This window comes from Rhopalosiphum padi, chromosome 1 (genome assembly GCF_020882245.1).
Source record: "Rhopalosiphum padi isolate XX-2018 chromosome 1, ASM2088224v1, whole genome shotgun sequence".
In the NCBI taxonomy this organism is placed as follows: domain Eukaryota; kingdom Metazoa; phylum Arthropoda; class Insecta; order Hemiptera; family Aphididae; genus Rhopalosiphum; species Rhopalosiphum padi.
In genome coordinates, this window is record NC_083597.1 from 18,078,913 (window position 1) to 18,096,686 (window position 17,774).

General features: G+C 25.8%; 1 protein-coding gene across 28 annotated transcripts in view; it reads left to right on the forward strand.

Moving 5' to 3' along the window:
* The window catches only part of LOC132931900 (dystonin), a 75,573-nt gene extending 74,479 nt beyond the window's left edge, over positions 1–1,094 (forward strand). For all 28 annotated transcript variants that reach the window (XM_060998017.1, XM_060998038.1, XM_060998027.1 and 25 more), the window contains one exon: positions 143–1,094. In XM_060998017.1, coding sequence (XP_060854000.1) covers positions 143–266 — 124 coding nt within the window. In that variant the 3' untranslated portion in view covers positions 267–1,094. The remainder of the gene's footprint in view (positions 1–142) is intronic.
* Positions 1,095–17,774: the final 16,680 nt, after the last annotated feature.

Here is a 17,774-nt window from a genome sequence, read left to right on the forward strand (position 1 = left end):
TATGTCGTGTATAATGCGTATAATATGTATATGTATAACAGTGTATTAATAAGTGGTCTTGTCTTGTGTTACACGGTGTTCATCATCATCGTGTTATCAGTTCGATGAAAAATAATTTTGGTTTTATCTTCCTCGCACACAGGTTGCAGTCTTCGTTGGCCACCACGCCATTGTCGTCGTCTAGTCTGTCGCGAAGGCCGTCGAACGCGTCCGAAACGAAACGCAGGGACTCCAAACCGGATTCCCGTGAACCGTTCCGGCTCTGAAGACCTGCATACACCGGAGCAAACATATTGTTAAATATGTATACGAATAATTGGTGTTTAACCCCTTAATCGATATTTATAATTATTATTACTTCATTTAATCAAAACGTTGATTAATCTCTTAATTAATCCTGTCTAGTGTATTTTTTTTTAATTTTTAAAAAATTGAGTATTATTATTTCTTACATATCTTTTTTTTGTTGTCTGAACTTGTATTCTACTCGTTGTTTCTGTTTATCTAGTAAAAGTCTAAAGCTTTTCATTTCATAAAAATATCAGAACGTGTATTAGAACGCGTTTTATATACAAATATATATGTATTATTATGGTTTACTATACAAACAAAATCAATACTTTTGCCTGTATATAATATACACGTATAGCGGGTATAATATTATATACTTTAATGATATTCAAGTGCCATTTTAACGGAAAAAAAGAAATGAAAAAAATCGTAATACCGTGTCACCGTTCATATTAATTGCGATCTAGCGGTTCAATATTGTTATTTATTGTAATTTTTTTTTATATATAATATATTTATTTTAATGTATATAATCTTCTATATACCGATGGTTAATAAATTTACATTAAAATTATTTACAAGTGCCAATATTGTATTATTTACTTCTTCGATATATTTTTTTATGTAACGTGTAATTATATTAAACTTATAACATATTAAGTAATTAATAAATACCATTGAGACACTTATTGTAACTCTAAAAATTAACCAATCGTAACAACAGATGATTATTTTTTAACTATTTATAATATTTAATTGTTTTCCCTTTGAGGATTGAATAAATTGTGCAATTGTTTACTTAACTAGTTTGTTATTCATTTATACTACCTATCGTCTTTGTGATAGTATGTAATATAATATATGTTACTAATAAATTTCGTGATTTAAAAAAATGTAGGTATTTTCATTTTACACAGAGTAACGTATTGATAATGGTGAAAAAAATAACAATTATGCAATCAGTTGAATTATTAACGAATGAAAGCAATTCATAATTTCAAGGGCACAGTAATAACCAATAATTGAAAAATATTACAATTTTTAGTTTTTTACACTTTGTATATAATGTAAAGTAAAGCTAATGCAAATCCAATAAAGACCTCACTTTTTGTTGATATTTTGTATAATATTATACGATTGTCCAAAATGTTACGTTGTTCTATATAGTAGGTTGCAAACATTCAAAGAAGTTTATATATTTTATTTCATAATGTTTACATTTTTATTTTAAAATAAAATTGCCCGAATAAGTACTATGAGTCTATGGATTTTGTTGTGATTAATTATTAAAATTTCAATATTATTATCTCAATGATCTGTAATCTTTTAAACGCTGATATATTAAACATTATATGCATTTATAATTTACGAAATAATATTTTATAGGTTAGGCATAGTATATAACCTACCCTTGGGGAGTAAGACTGAACAAATATTATATTGAAAAATCACCTATATGATGTAGGGCCACCCTAAGGTATACTATATATGCTCATAATATGTTACAGCACTGTTTTCAAAAACAATATTCTATACCAGAATATTCAATTAAAAATTGTACATTTTTACCTATACATATAATTGTATTACACAATTGTTACCTACTGTAAATAAGTTATACTAGATATTTATTATTTATTTATTTATTGCCATTTTATTATTAGTTTTTGGACCAGAAATATAGAATAACGTGATCATTGATCACATTTCGTGCTCATCAGTGTGCTCAAAACTCGGGTGGACATCATCTTGATTTTTGATTAATCCAGTTATGACCGTTCATTTTGAAACAACAATCGTTTGAGACTGAGTATGGATAAATACTTGAGTACCTATTGTATAATGTTATAGGTACTTGTCTATAGGCACTAGCAAGTCGGTAAATAAAATACAAAAACCTGCATAGTTATTATTTAAAATCTGCGTCACACATATTAGCATAATAAGTTGGTACTCAAAACTAAAAAAAAAAAATGATTGTAACTTGTAAGGTAAGAGATGTTTGCAGCCAGCGTTTTGTAGATTATTAATTTATAATTAACGGTTAACACGCGTACAATTTAAATAAATTATATTATTATAAAATTGTAACCGTTAAGTATAAAGTACCTGTTATTACATGCACGTAAATTCGCTTTCATGCGAAGCACGATTACATTTTGTTTTTTTAAAAAACAGCTCCTAGACCCACGAGCAAACCTTTTGGAAAATATTTAATACATGAATATATCTGATTTTCGGCGCGAATTATTGCTAATACTAGTAAATACTCGTCGTATATAAACGTGATTGTGTTGTAAGTTTTGCTGTTTCTCACTTCTGAACATTGTAGTAACGCTCATTGAAATGGATTTTTTCTCAATTTAAAAAAAATTGTCGATTGCGATTTTATCTTGGGAATTTAAATATAATTTTAATAGAGACGGAAAATTCAAATATACGTAGTATGCAAATACAATATTTATACAATATGTTTACATTATGAAATAGTTTGTTTTCTTGCACAAAACTTTCTTTCGATTTTTTGCTACGCGATATGAATAAGCAAATAGAAAAATCCTATTTTCCTTAAAAATTATATAGTATTTATAAGCGACTACATACATAGAATTATAACACGTTTAAATGCTAAAACTTAATTCGGTTTTATTGCACGTCACATTTTTTGAACAGTTATTAGTTACGTATGTCGTATACGTATACAATAGCTAATAATAGAAGCATTTTAGTATTCAATTTCAAAAAATAATATATTATACGAGCAGCATGAAATATCAAGTTGCGTTTAGTTATAAGTTAGTAATAAATTACTATTTACCATTACGAATTGTCATTTTTGTTCTTGGAAATATCAATGTATTATTATAATTTATAAAATATGTAATAATTAAAGCAAAGTCTGGAATATCTAGTTGGTATTCAATTTTTCTAACATCATTGCTTGTACTTATAGTGTAATTTATAATATTTACAATATTTATAACATAAATTACAATAGGTATTTTGCGTTGTGTGAAATGTATACGTACACAAACATTACATAGGTACCTAGCTATATACATATATATTGGCAATTTTATAATAGACCCTATAATCGATCATCAGTTAAGAATTTTTATACGTTTTTTTAAAACAATTTTAATATTTTGGTATATTTTTTTATTGTTAAGTAGTTAAGTTATTATGTTATTATAAATGAAAATTTAAATAACTACTACGATAATAGTTACAATAAAAACGGTATATACCGTTATTATGCTTATAATAATTAAACACATTGGTATTATGTACATTTAAAATTGTTTTTCCTACTTATACTACATTATTATCACCGTACAATTTTAATATTAAACTTATACGGTAAAATAGAGTCAGAGTCTATTTTAGTACATTTTATTTTTACCTATCTGATAAGCCGTTAAGTCTTCAATATCGATGGTTATTTTTTTTTTATTTGGACCTACTTTTAGATTAAATAAGTACCTCTACCTATGCAGGCTATAAATAAAAATAAATAAAAAACAATAATTTACAATGTTTGTTTTACAAAATTATAGAAAAATAAATATACTTCCATGTTTTTTTCGTTAAGTACGTATTAAAGTGAGGTTGAGTAATAAAGATTTTTCATGCTTCTGTGTATTTTTATTGATTGGTGTAAATGTAATTGATCATTAGGTTTTCCTTTTATGTGTGATGTATCACGTGTTGAGACCGTTTCTTTCGCGATGAGGAATTGAGAAAGGATAGTTCTTTGGATCCTTCGTAATCGAATGGATTGAGTACGCATATTGTATTTTGACTCAGATGATTATTACTTCATCTCTTATTTTTAAAATAAAGAAAAATTTAAATTTTTTAATTGAAAGTTGTATATTTCTTAATTTGTTTGTAAGTGATAGGTATTTCAAATTTTTCTACCATGCCTCTTTTATTTTTAGGATGTGATAAGTTTATTATTATAATATTATAGAATGTGGGATCAGGTAGATTTGTTTGCAATCAAGTCTGCTTTTTACAGGTATGGCTATACATAGTATCGTAGATCCCAATGAATGTAATTCGTTAGTTAGCAGTTGTTAACTGTTCTTGAATGAGTTATATTAGTTATTTTTAAAGTAGGGATTTGTAATTAATTTTATAGTGCTCAAAAATTGGCTATGGAAATGCGAAAGTTCAAATTCAAAAATAAAACGTGTTTTATTTTAAATGATCTATATCTCAACTATATAATAAATATTAAATACCAATACTAGTCAGAAATGAATATTTATAGTGTTTCTATGTGTATTATTTCCGCGAAACAAACCAAACTCCATTGTAATTTTTAGACGTGTCATTGTATATATTTGTGTAAGTACTACTAGCTAGTACTGATGGGACGATATTTCCGATAGGTAAGTGGTTTCGATAATAACTATGCTGCCTGTACTGTGTTTGCTTAACAGTGATCAGGAAGTTGTGTATTTATGTTTGAATAAGTAAGCGGAGTCAGTATATTGTATTTTGTTAAATATTTGTGTTTGGAAATCAACATTTTCACTGATATACTTATGAAGTTTTCGAAAATTTTTAATCTATTGTTGAATAAGTGGCGGGCATTTGTCAGTATTATGGTCGTGCAGTATATTTTTGGAGATATGTTCCGGTAAACCTATAGGTTTTTAATTTTTGTTATATATTTGAAATAGAAATTTTATTGTAGTAGTTGAAGTGGTAGTTAGCTGCATTGCAAAAAATATTTTGGTTATGAATGGATTAATAGTAAGTATTCAGTATATATATATATATATCATATTATATATATTTTTTAAATTATAAATTATGGTTTGTGTATTATATAATGAGGCTCAAGTCTCAGATATAATATATAAGACTGTTTCTTAGTTAAAAATTAATTAAGTTCATTAAACTGGTCTCTAAGGTACTACCTTTCTTTTTTTTGGTACATTATTATAATGTATTATGCGATTAAAAATCTTTTTGCACGTCAACAGAAATTCACACGTACCTAGATATTATAGGTACTATCTAATAGGTAGGTATGTTCGTATGTACACGCATTACACATATTATGCAGATTCCGTCCTTAAATGTTTTGATTTTTTTTTACTAAAGAAGGGTTGGGATACCAGAATAATAAATTTAAAACTAATAAATATAAGACAAATATTAACGTAACTTTATATTATAAACGAAAGGAAATAATAACATGGTGAATAGACAATTGTTTACATTTACAATATTATAAAATACACTAATACCGTACGACGATCAGACAGCGATTTCGGCGGAGAGTGGAGACTAACGGCAGTCAAAATGGCTGCCTAAACTGACAAATCCGTTAGCAGGCTATGCTGTGCGCATTTTCGCTCTCTCCGGTCGGTTATCATACGAATGGAGCTGAGACGTTCAGCAATTTAGTCGTTACTACTAATTAGTAATGAAACCATAAATATGTATAGTGTATCAATTGTCTGTACATTGACAGGTTAAGTTGGAAAAGTTAATCATTGTTTTCAACTAGTTAAAGTTAAAAAGTTTAAAACAAAATTGGAATATATGTTAACTATATCTAAATTGTCCAAATTTCTAACTTATAGTTAGATTGTTAGAAGTTAGTTTTTATAATTTAAAGGATAAATTTAGAAATCCGTTTGTTTAAATGTAAAGTATTATAGGTACATTTAACTATAATAATTAAGTACTTATAGTATAATATAAGTTAATTTAAATTTAAAACTCTGGTGTAAATTCATATACTACAATGAAGAATATTATGAGAAATATATTTACTATCGAAAAATACTAAATATTAATTATTTATACATAATAATACAGTCTACACGTGACAATTTACTTTTTATGAGACAGTATAAAAAAACTACAAAAATAATTAGTTAATTTTGGTTTTTAACACGTTGGATGATAGATTATGAATAAAAAATTGTACGCATTGAATTAAACTAGTTAAATTAGAAAATTACTTGAAAAGTAACTTTTTACCTAGTTAGTGTCCAGCTTTGCTGTCCGTTGTTATCCTTGAATATGTATGGAGGTTAAACGTAAATATTTTACGAGATAAGAAATATTCCTGTATTATCTTTTATTCAAAAATCGTTTTTGATAACGCATAAATGTCACTGGAAAGTAATGTAAAAACAACTGTGTAATATATGTACTTATGTATTGATTTAACATTTAAAACACCAACTATTTACTTAATGACAGTTTTGAATGTGTAAACGTAAACATAAACAGAATCCTATATAATATTACAAGTACACGCTCCAGTCCCAAGTGCATTAGTGATTGCAATTTTCAAGTAAATCGCAATACAAACAATATTCAGCACACCCGGTGAATATAAAGTGAAAATAATGTTTAAATCGAAAAACAAAATTTTGTTTGATACAAAGTTTAATAAAAATCATCAAACAATCATTATAATATTATGTATTTATTTAGGACCGTTCGTTGTGTAGCCAATTTAGGGTTACCATAATAACCCTATACAGAGAAATAATAAGCCATAATCAATAATCATTATAAAATGAATATATTAGTGTTTGCAGTTGGCGAATGCTAACAGTTATCGGTGAATGTCTTCGTATACCAAAGTCATCGTTAGATATTGAAATATTAATTACATGTATGTTGTTTCTAAACATTTAATAGTGAATGCCGACATTTACATAACTACACGCTATTGGTAAATATTAGGTATATTGCTAATATTATATTACATTGGTAATGTTGATATTATTTTCGTTAAATGCGCTTAATCTAGAGAAAATGGAAAAGACACAATAATAATATGTAAATATAATAATAATAAAAATAAATAAAGTAGCTTTAGTATTAGACATAGTAGATAATAATTTTAATAAATAAGCTTCTAAAATGGTGTTATAAATTAATTAAACACCAGAAACCAGTTTTCAGTGGACTTAGAAACTTTAATATCAATCAGCTATTAGTGGTGTATGACGTATAGATACTAAGAGATCAAACAATTTTTTAAGACAGCTCTTGCATCAAATTCAACAAGTGGTGGGCAAGGATACACGCATTATAATTGCAAAACCAAAGTGCACTAAAAAAGTGTTGTTGTAAACACGAGTATATTGGCAATTTATGTAGTACAAAAGTAAAGTAATCATAATTTAAATTAATAATACTAATACATAATATTATTAATATTGTTTCATAATATTCTATATTTTATTTAAATAAAAATTACACAAATAGTATAATATAACAATTAACACGAATATATTAAAAAAACGAATTAAAACTTAAATATTAAAGAAAATCATCAATCATCATACGAACGATAGGCTAGTTTTTTTAATGTTGTTTATTATGCAACACGGAATGGAAAATGTACAAGTACTGCGGTTACGGATGCATTTAAACTCCGCAACAAGCCCACAAGTACTTTTTTTTTAATGTAAACTTAGTTGGTAATGAAGGTGGGTTTGCACCAAATATTCTTGATAGCAAAGAATGTCTGCGTTTAATCGAAACAGCTATTAAAAACGCTAGATATATGGGAAAAATCAAAATTGGAATGGACGTTACTGCTTCTGAGTTTTACGTGTAAAGCAATTTATTTTGTTTACATTTTTATATAATAACTTTAATTATGTATAATATGATTTATTATATGAATTCCAATAACTTTAATAATAATAATTGCAGTGATGGAAAGTACGATTTGGATTTCAAAAATAAGCCGGACAGTAAAGAAAAAAGTCAAATAATCTCAACTGAAGCTTTAAATATTAAAAATAACTATGATTTAACTTAATTTTTGTTTAGTGAAAAATTTGGCAACGTCGCACCCAATTTCACGCGCAATCGTATACCTAAAAAGGTAAAACGCCCGCAATCGTATGCTGCCGATTATAGGGAGCTAATTCAATAGTAAATTCTTAGAAGCCAATTCAATGATACTTATTAAGGGTAAAATATTGAGTACACCTTAATTTGGGGGGTCGATTCAATATTACGCCGGAAATTTCAATATATGTCATCACAATAGATGTCAATGTATTTAATGTGGGATGGCTTTAAGCTAGCCTCCACCGGTGTATCATATACCCATTACGGGTAAGAAAATAAAACTGGTGGAGTTTACATTAGACCTTTTCATTGCCTACCTTTTTATCTAACCGGTATTCTGTCGCAATTTATAACAATCGCCCGTGGTTATATCGAACAGGAACCCTTTTAAGTTAATTTGTTAATAATACTTCATTGTTTAAATTAAACAGGTTGTATTTTATTTATTTGTCCATGCCTGTTTCTCAACCAATGTGTCGTCAAATTAGTCCAAATGTGTCACGGAGTATATTAAATGACACAAAATGTCCAAACACGTTCTACACAATTTAAAAAATGAATAGGTATTTGATTTAATTTCTTTGATGATTAAAAATTAGTAATCTGTTTTGGAAATTAAACTTAACATTATTATTTATTATTTTCTATGTTATATTTTTTCTTTGTTATTTTTAATTTTACGTTACCAATTAAAGTTAATAAATATTTAATATTATCCATTATTTTTCTATTTTTTTTATTTTTTTTTTTTTAGTGTTACAAATATTAATGACATTAATATTAAAAAACAACGAATACATATTATGTTAATTCTAACAGCAATTTTCTATCAATCTTATAGGCTTGTGAACCAAATGGCAATCCCAAGACGACGAATATCGCAGAAAGTTTCCATAAACATTATAATAGCTAATTTTATACATCACATCCACACATACGTCAAGTCATTGATATACTCATGCAAATTCAAAGTGAAAGACAGTCCTAAGCCTTTCAAAGTGAGAAGGAAAATGTGTAGCGCAAACGACTTTTAATACTAGGGATTTTCGTCACAAGTAGCCAAAATATATATTATATGTGCGCATTCGAGTTGTGTTTTTTTTTGCGCAAACGAGTTGTAAAAAAAGGTAAATGTGCACAAACGGAGTTGTAGCCTGAAATTGCCAACATATTTAAACAAAGAATAACAATGTAAGTTATTTTGATGTAATTTAAAAACATTATTAGTAGAGAGACTTTATTTTTCGTATATTATGAATTTTACTATACGCAATAATATTTTAAAAATGTGTAGATAAATTTATAGATAATACTTTTTTAAACCATTACCTGTTCACATTGTTTTACGATAAAGCATAGTATTAATTTAAAAGTTAATAACTTTAACAATACTTATAATACATTATTACATTAATATAGTATTTAAACATTAATTATTATAATAATTAAATGTTGATAATATTTCTAAATACAATGATTTTTTCAAAAATTAAATCAACCTACCGTAATATTAATAGTAAAATAAATAACTTTAATACTAATATTAAAATTATAAAAAGATATTATGAAATATATGAATTTATTGTTATAGGTCTCCGCTTTGAATTGTTTTTTTTTAACTATGATATATAATATCATTGATTCAAATTTAACACATCAATTGCAGTGAATCACTCGACATCTACTATGTACTTGAAGAGCAGTAGCCCATCTTTTTCTGAAATAATCTAAGAATTTATAATATCTGAGATATTGAGATTATATTATTTATATTAATTATATTAAGAAAGAGTTCATATTTTATTATATTTAAATTATTTTATCATAATCATCATAAAAATTATTTTTATTTTTGACTAGTGAATAGTTTTTTAATAGTTACACCATTATTAGACTTGGTTAGTAATAATATTAAATGTCAATATTTTTAATTTTAGTGACTTGTGTTAGGGTTATCACATTTGATAAAATAATATTATATGTATACAGTTTAAATATTGCAGAGTATTTTTCTTTAAAAAGTTTCAAAATAAATACTATTAAGATTATCTAGTGAAAATTTTAAATCTCTATTATTTTTTTATTTTATTTTTGCATTAGAAGAAAAAAACAAAATTTTATTTAATCGAAAAATAGATATGTGTTTTTAATTAATTACCTTTATTATTACCTTCTAAAAGTAGTTTAATCATTCCAACTAGTCACTAGATCCAATTTGCTACCAAAAACTAACCTTAAAGTTGAATTAAAGGTTTTAACATTAAATAAAAACTACATGCCCGGTTTATTATATCACATACCTGGTAACAAAGACACCAGAGTACATGAATCAATAAATTCTTAATTTTTTATATGTATTAGCAATCAGTAAGTTAAAATACAAGAAAATCATATCAAATTTTATATTTGTTTTACAATTTTATTTTTGACCAATTTGAGGTTAAAACAGTTGACTGTTGGCCTGTAAACCATCACAATTAACGATGTTTGTATAGTTGTACTATATATTATATTCAAAATAATAAATAAGAAAAATGTAATTATAGCTATTAAGTATATACAATTTTTTTATACATGAGTAGGTTATTATTGAAATATTATATAATTATATTAAATTAAAATATTAAACTGAGCAGTCTTGGTGCATAGGACATTTTCCACGAAATTATTAATTGACGGCTTACGCAACATCTCTGCACAATCAGCCGATAGTCGAATAATTTTAAATTATAATAATCATTATTGTTTTTCGGAAAAATGATTCAATATTATTTTTATAGCAACGGAATATTATTGCTATAAATTGACGGTTTGTTATTTTAAGGAGTATTAATTTTTTTAATTTAGTTTTGTTGATTTTATAGATTAGATATTTAAAAATAAAAATGAAAAATAACAATTTATTTTATAATAATCGTCCCTTGGGAACGTTGTATTGTTGGTCCATGAATGTTTTCTATACGGAATGTATTATTTTGTATTCATATAATAGTAATATTCATGCTTTGGGAGTAAGTGTTGTATTTTAGGATAAGTATTTTGCAAACGGTTCATCCCCATGTGGCGATAATACAAGAAAAATAAATACTCAAGCTACCAATATTTTCCTTCTACTAATTTGAAAATTATTCGAAATATTATGTTGGAGATACGAATATCGTAAAAGGTAGAAATATCACCGAGGTTAAAGAGAAATTAAAATAATATGTCCTATATTCAGGGGTGCAAACTTTTGTAAAAGGTGGGTAATTAACAGATTAGGTAACAAATATTTTGATGGGGAATTTAGTGTTTCCGCTATTAAGGAATATTAATAAACAGATATTTCACTGTACAGCTGTTAATACTATAGTATATATGTATATATATACTATGTATATATATTATACTGTATCTGTGCCCTGTGGTATAAAAATATGTTAAAATTGTATGAGATTTTTTAGGAATTTTAGGGGTTTTTTTCCATACACAACAGCACATTTGAAAAGTACACGAGATAAATAGATTATATAACTTACAACTAATATGTCAATAGCTTAAAAATCAAAACTATTAGATATAGTAATTATCCGTTTTTTATCAAATTTGATTTATCAAATTTCTATGAATGCAAATCAACGAGTCGTACATAATGTTTTCAACAACTGAAAAATTATCAACAATCTTTTGTACACAGCTTTGATGACGTACAATTTAGCTTTTTACTATTTAATTATAATATTAAAAATTACTTATGTGTTCCAAAATCACTAGGTACGCCGAAAAAGTACTATAATCGTTTTAAAAGTGCATGTAATTACCTTTACATTGTTGAAGCATGTGATAGTCTATATGTATACATATATATTTTTATAAATAGTTGATATGAAAAGTAAATATATCATTTTCAGTGTAAAAACGTTAAACATTTTTAAGATCTATACATAAATATATAGAAAGAGTGACAAAGAAACTAAATATGGAAACGTGTAATGTTTTAGAAGTAACAGTGAGCAGGCGAATCGATCAGTAAGTACATTATGCTCTTGGCAGTAAACGAAGTCAAAATATCTTACAGTAAATATTGTAAAAATACTATTTAATACAATTCACAATACATAAAGGGACATTTTCAGAGACTACTCTTAGTAGCACCACTTTTGAACACCACGTTCTGTGGACCTGCGGTGAACGCAAACACCCTCTTCGTTTGTAATGCTTATAATATGTGGCTGTGGTTATGTGTAACCATATTACCTTATAGATATCGTCATAGTTTCTCAAAAGCGTTGCTATTGGTTTTAAGTCCAGTGTTGAGAATATATAACTAAAGTTGCATCTCTATAAGATAAAGAATAAAAGATAGATATGGTAGATAAAATCATTTTTTTTATTAGATTCTAATATTATATTTTAATTAGCAAGAAAATTAAATTTAAAACATTTAGACAAGTCATAATGTTAGGCATTTCAAGTAATTATAATACAAATTATTTAGACTGCTTAATTAAATAATATTGCAGAAGTACTTTTAATATTGACATATTATATTACAGTTTAGGTCTTCCAATCTCTTTTTTAAAGTGTTATGCAAAGAATATAGAACATAAAAATCTATAAAATCTATATAATAAATAAAAAAAATTCAAAAAATAAATGGGAATTGAATGCACGTTTTAATTAATAAAATAATATTATATTATATCACTGCTATATTATAGTTATAAATTAAGTCATATGTACCTACACGTAAAGTAGAGTGTAGAGTACACTTATTAAAAAAAAATCAATAAATTAGATAATTTCCTACATCATAGTTGTTGAGTCCATTTTCTCGATAATTGATGGGTAATATAATTTACACAACACAAGCATAACACGGCGTTATAGTTATGCATTTTAGGGGCACCATTGCACCAAGTTAATTTTTCTTTAACCATAATAATTATTATAAATACGATATTTTACAAGTTATTTCAATAACAAAATATTACGCATTTCATCTAGACGTAGTGCAGAAAAAAAGAGGTGGTAAGTAGAAAAGCACGGCTGCCGTTACTCTACACTTACCGACCATGTTCAGACTAGCTAGTAGTTTTAATAGTAGCGCCAAGACACGGTAGAGTAAGTATGGCTTTTACTATATTATGTAAATCGTTATCATGTGATTTGTTTCTTCTATATATTTTTATAATACAATAAAATTATGGTTTGTTAAATATATTATAAAAGTATGATATAAGTTTAGGTGACAATGTATTGATAAATGGTAAGTTAAAACTAGAATATTTTGTTGAATCTACATAATATTATATTAAATAGACGAATACATACAGTATTTTAAATGATTAATAATTAAATAATTTAAACTTTTTATTTTATAACAAAATTGGTTGTTTCTATTTTGCAACATATATTAAAATAAAGGTAATTTTCAATCACATAGATATAATGTCGTCGTGAAACCATAATATTCTTTCTTATAAACCAATAAATCTGATTTGTTAACTTAGTAAACTATAGGTATTTTTACCAACCACGACATTTACAAATCGATGGAATTCAAAATATATTTAGTAATTGTATTTTTGACATTCAATAGGATACACAATTTAGAATAAAATGACCGACCGCGATTACTCATAATAACAATTACGGGTAGTATCAATCACGACCCTCATAGAAAGCTCAATAATATTGGTAGTTAACTTCATTATACATATTTTTTGGTTTTTTTTTTATGTTTTAGATTAAACGCTATATGCATAATTAATCATTTTTTTAAGTAGATAATATTTTTTTCTTTTAATTTAATATTTTTATAATGTGTTATGAATAATCAATATTATTTATGTATATTCTCTACATTAATAATTTATTATAGTACATAATTTTAAAAGTTTTAGACCGTAAATCTTATTATAGATGTTTGATATAGATGAAAAGTATTTGATTTTAGTTTTTTACAAAATTAATTAAAGTGTCTTCTTTGTTAAAATTTTGCTCATGTTTATTAATGCCTTTATCCACTTTTTACTATTTAACATTTTTTTTTAGTAAATTTAAATACTAATTTTAATTTTATACGCACAGCTATACTAAGCTTCAATAAATTGTATTCGCTAGTCAGATTTTGTAAGCAACGTGTAATATATACTTGTTCATTGACTATAAGAGAAAAATATTAGTGTAAACTATTGTTTGAGCGTTTTAAACTTTAACTGAAAAATTTAAATTGTTAAGATGGGTTCCTTCATAAAAATATAGGATGTAATATATCATCAATATTTTGACATAACGAAATAGGAAACTTAATCTTTTTTACAATTTCCACAATAGATTGCAAGTAATACACCAAACACTTCAAGCTGCACGTTTCCCGACCAAAAATTTGTAATCGAAAAATAATAACACATAGTCGTAAAACCGTCTTCAATAATTATAGTCCACCGGCTCCGAATCCGATAAGTTAATAAAATATAATATTATATACGTTTTAACTCACTACATAAACTAAATAGTAGGTTACTGATATAATTATAAAAAATAAGACGTTCATTTTAATTAAACGTATACATTGATGACGATTAAATTATCGATAATTAGAGTTAATAGTATTAGCATTTTGAATAAGCTACACTTAAAACTGTTGGTGTGCCAGTAGGTATATTTAAATAGACGTACAACTTTATTATACTGGTACACTGTAATTGTTAACGACTTTTACTAAATGCATGTTTAAAGACGTCATGCAGGTTTGAGGTAAGGTATGCGAATATAAGAGGTTTCTAGGTTATTTTGGCTTAGGAGCTGTGTAGGGTGTAGCGAATACATATGTATGTATTATTCTGTGTTGACAGACTCTAATAATAATAATAATGTATTGACATTCATCCAGTATAGTTTATACAAATATTCTGCCAAATATTTACCACTGTATTATTTTATACTATTGCATGTATAGTATCGTAGTAAAGTGTGATACCTATTATATACCGACTATTGCACCACGTGTTGGAGAATTGTTTAAAATATATGCTACATAATATGTGCCGGGTGTATTGTATTGTTTTTTTTTATATCCCTCATTTAGATAGAAGATGGACGTGCAACCCCAGAGGTTATAACATTTTTGAAATATTAAGAGTGATGAAACAAAAAAAAAACCCAACTAAACATTCATCTCGCGAGACGAATGAACTGGCGAAAGACTCGAATTCGCATCCAACGTAACTGCCTTTGAAACGAGCATAATGAGTAGTAGTGCCTTCTCTAAGATAAATTAAATTATTTATTTCAATTATTTTGCATGGAGGTGCGGTGTAGAGACAAAAAAATCAGTACACCGGGTCTGTACCTAATCATTCTGTCGTGTCTCACAGACCGTATGATTACGATCAAACTTTGATTATTATAATAAATATATTTATAGTTATTTCATAATATATTATCCATTAGTAATTTTCTATTGATTTAAGTTTATTGACATTTAAAACTAAAGCTCAAACGTTTATGACATTCTTTCTATCTCATTAATATACAAACAGCCAATTTCGGTTTACTTATACTATTTCTATTTGATATTTATTAAAAAATATATTTTAGGTTATGTCACTATTTTAAATCCATAAGTATGAATATGAAAATTTTTTACAGAGAGCAGGAAATAAATTTTAATCCTCAATGTTAACTAGCTTCAAAATTAAAGTTTTTCTTTTTAACCTTGAAATAATCATATATCAAAGTAAGCAAAAACTAATAAATGTCAACCAAGGTGAAATTAACTAGTAATAGTATTAAGTCCATTAAAACTCTGGAGAAGACACTCAAGAAACGTCCGACAAATGTATTACCGTATTAGATAGATTTAAAAGTTTACCGTTAACATTTTGCTGGTGGCTTAACGTGCGAATTAGATTAATAATGTCTTATATGTGTTATAACTTAAACATTTTTAGTTGAGTGAATAGAAAAAAGGCTACTTGTTTATTAACGTAAACGCTCACTCAGCATCATATACCTGCAGGTTTTATAAATATACAGAATGTTGTTGTCGATTTATAATAATTAGTACAAAATTATATTAGTAGTAATTATACTTAGAGTTAACTTCAGGGTAGAAAATGGAACAATTGCGGTAATGTAATAAAATAATTAATTACTATAAAAACAAAGCACTTGTTTATTTATTATATAATACTAGATATTATTAGTTATGACTTACCTATTAGAAATAATTATTTATCATTTTAGATTCTAAGCAGATTGAGGAATTATATATTGATTTTACAATGATATGTGATTATTTTTATTTTTTCGTATGTTTGTCATTATTTTTTGAAGTATTGACAATGAGTTTATTTTTAGACTTGGTGAAAGGAAGACAAAAATAAAAAAAATTAAGGAAAAACGTGATTTTTCACGCTGAACTAGTTTTGAATTGAATGTTTCAATTTAGATGAAATTGTGTAATTTAAACGATGAATAACAATTTTAAATTTTTAGTTGTGATTCAAAAATATTATTCGTAGAGACTAAAAACTTTTACGTACATTATGAATTTTACTATACGCAACAATGACATTTTAAAAATATTATGTAGATTATTTCAAGATAATAATATTACGTATTTACCTGTATATCTATGAACACTAATTTACAAAAATGTATTATTGACTCAAAGTTTATAATAATAATATAATATGGAACAAATAAATATTATTATAATAAAATAATATATTAAATTCAATGTTTTTGCGTATAATATTAAACTACCATAATAATAATAGTTAATTAGTCACTTCAATATATCAGTATCCAAAAACATATTATGAAAAATACTTAGTGAAGGCTGACAGGCGTACACTAGTCGCTTCCCGAGATCGAAACGGTTAATAATTATTAATTTTTGTACTAATTGCCTCCTGACTATATACGAGTTGCTGGCTTGCCGCCCGACAGCGACGTACCTTAAATTTTATAGTAAACGAAAAGGTTTTAGTATTAGTATTTAGTTGCTTCCCAATGGGTATAGGCAATAAATGATAAATTGGTTCCAAACATTTTAAAACATCATGACTTGTTATACGTTATACGTTTCGAAAACGTTATTTATTATGACAATTAAATGTATAATATTGTGAAAATTATAACATAATAAATTATAAATTAACCATAATATATTAATATTATAATATAATATTTAAAATTGCTTATATATATACAATATACACACATATATATATATAAATATATTATTTTTGTAAACATTGGTATTTATTATTTGTGTAGTTTTATAAATATATACTTAATAATGTTATTTTTTTTTAATAATTCTAAATACGAGTATCTAAAAAATGCGTTTACTAATATAATTGTTATTAATGATTTTAGTATGAAGTTAATCTTATATCTATTATTTATATAATAACATTTATAATATTTATAATTTTTATAATACATATTATGTTTGCTTATTCATCTATTTAAGTGGTATATTATATTGAAGTTGAACCACTACTGAATTTTATACGGGAGGCAACTATAGAGTATATCAAACTTTTTTTTATGATACGGATTGGGAGGGAGGCAATTCGCATATTTTAGGACCAATTAGTATGGCTTATAAACTGTCTCCGTGCAGAATAGTTGTTTGT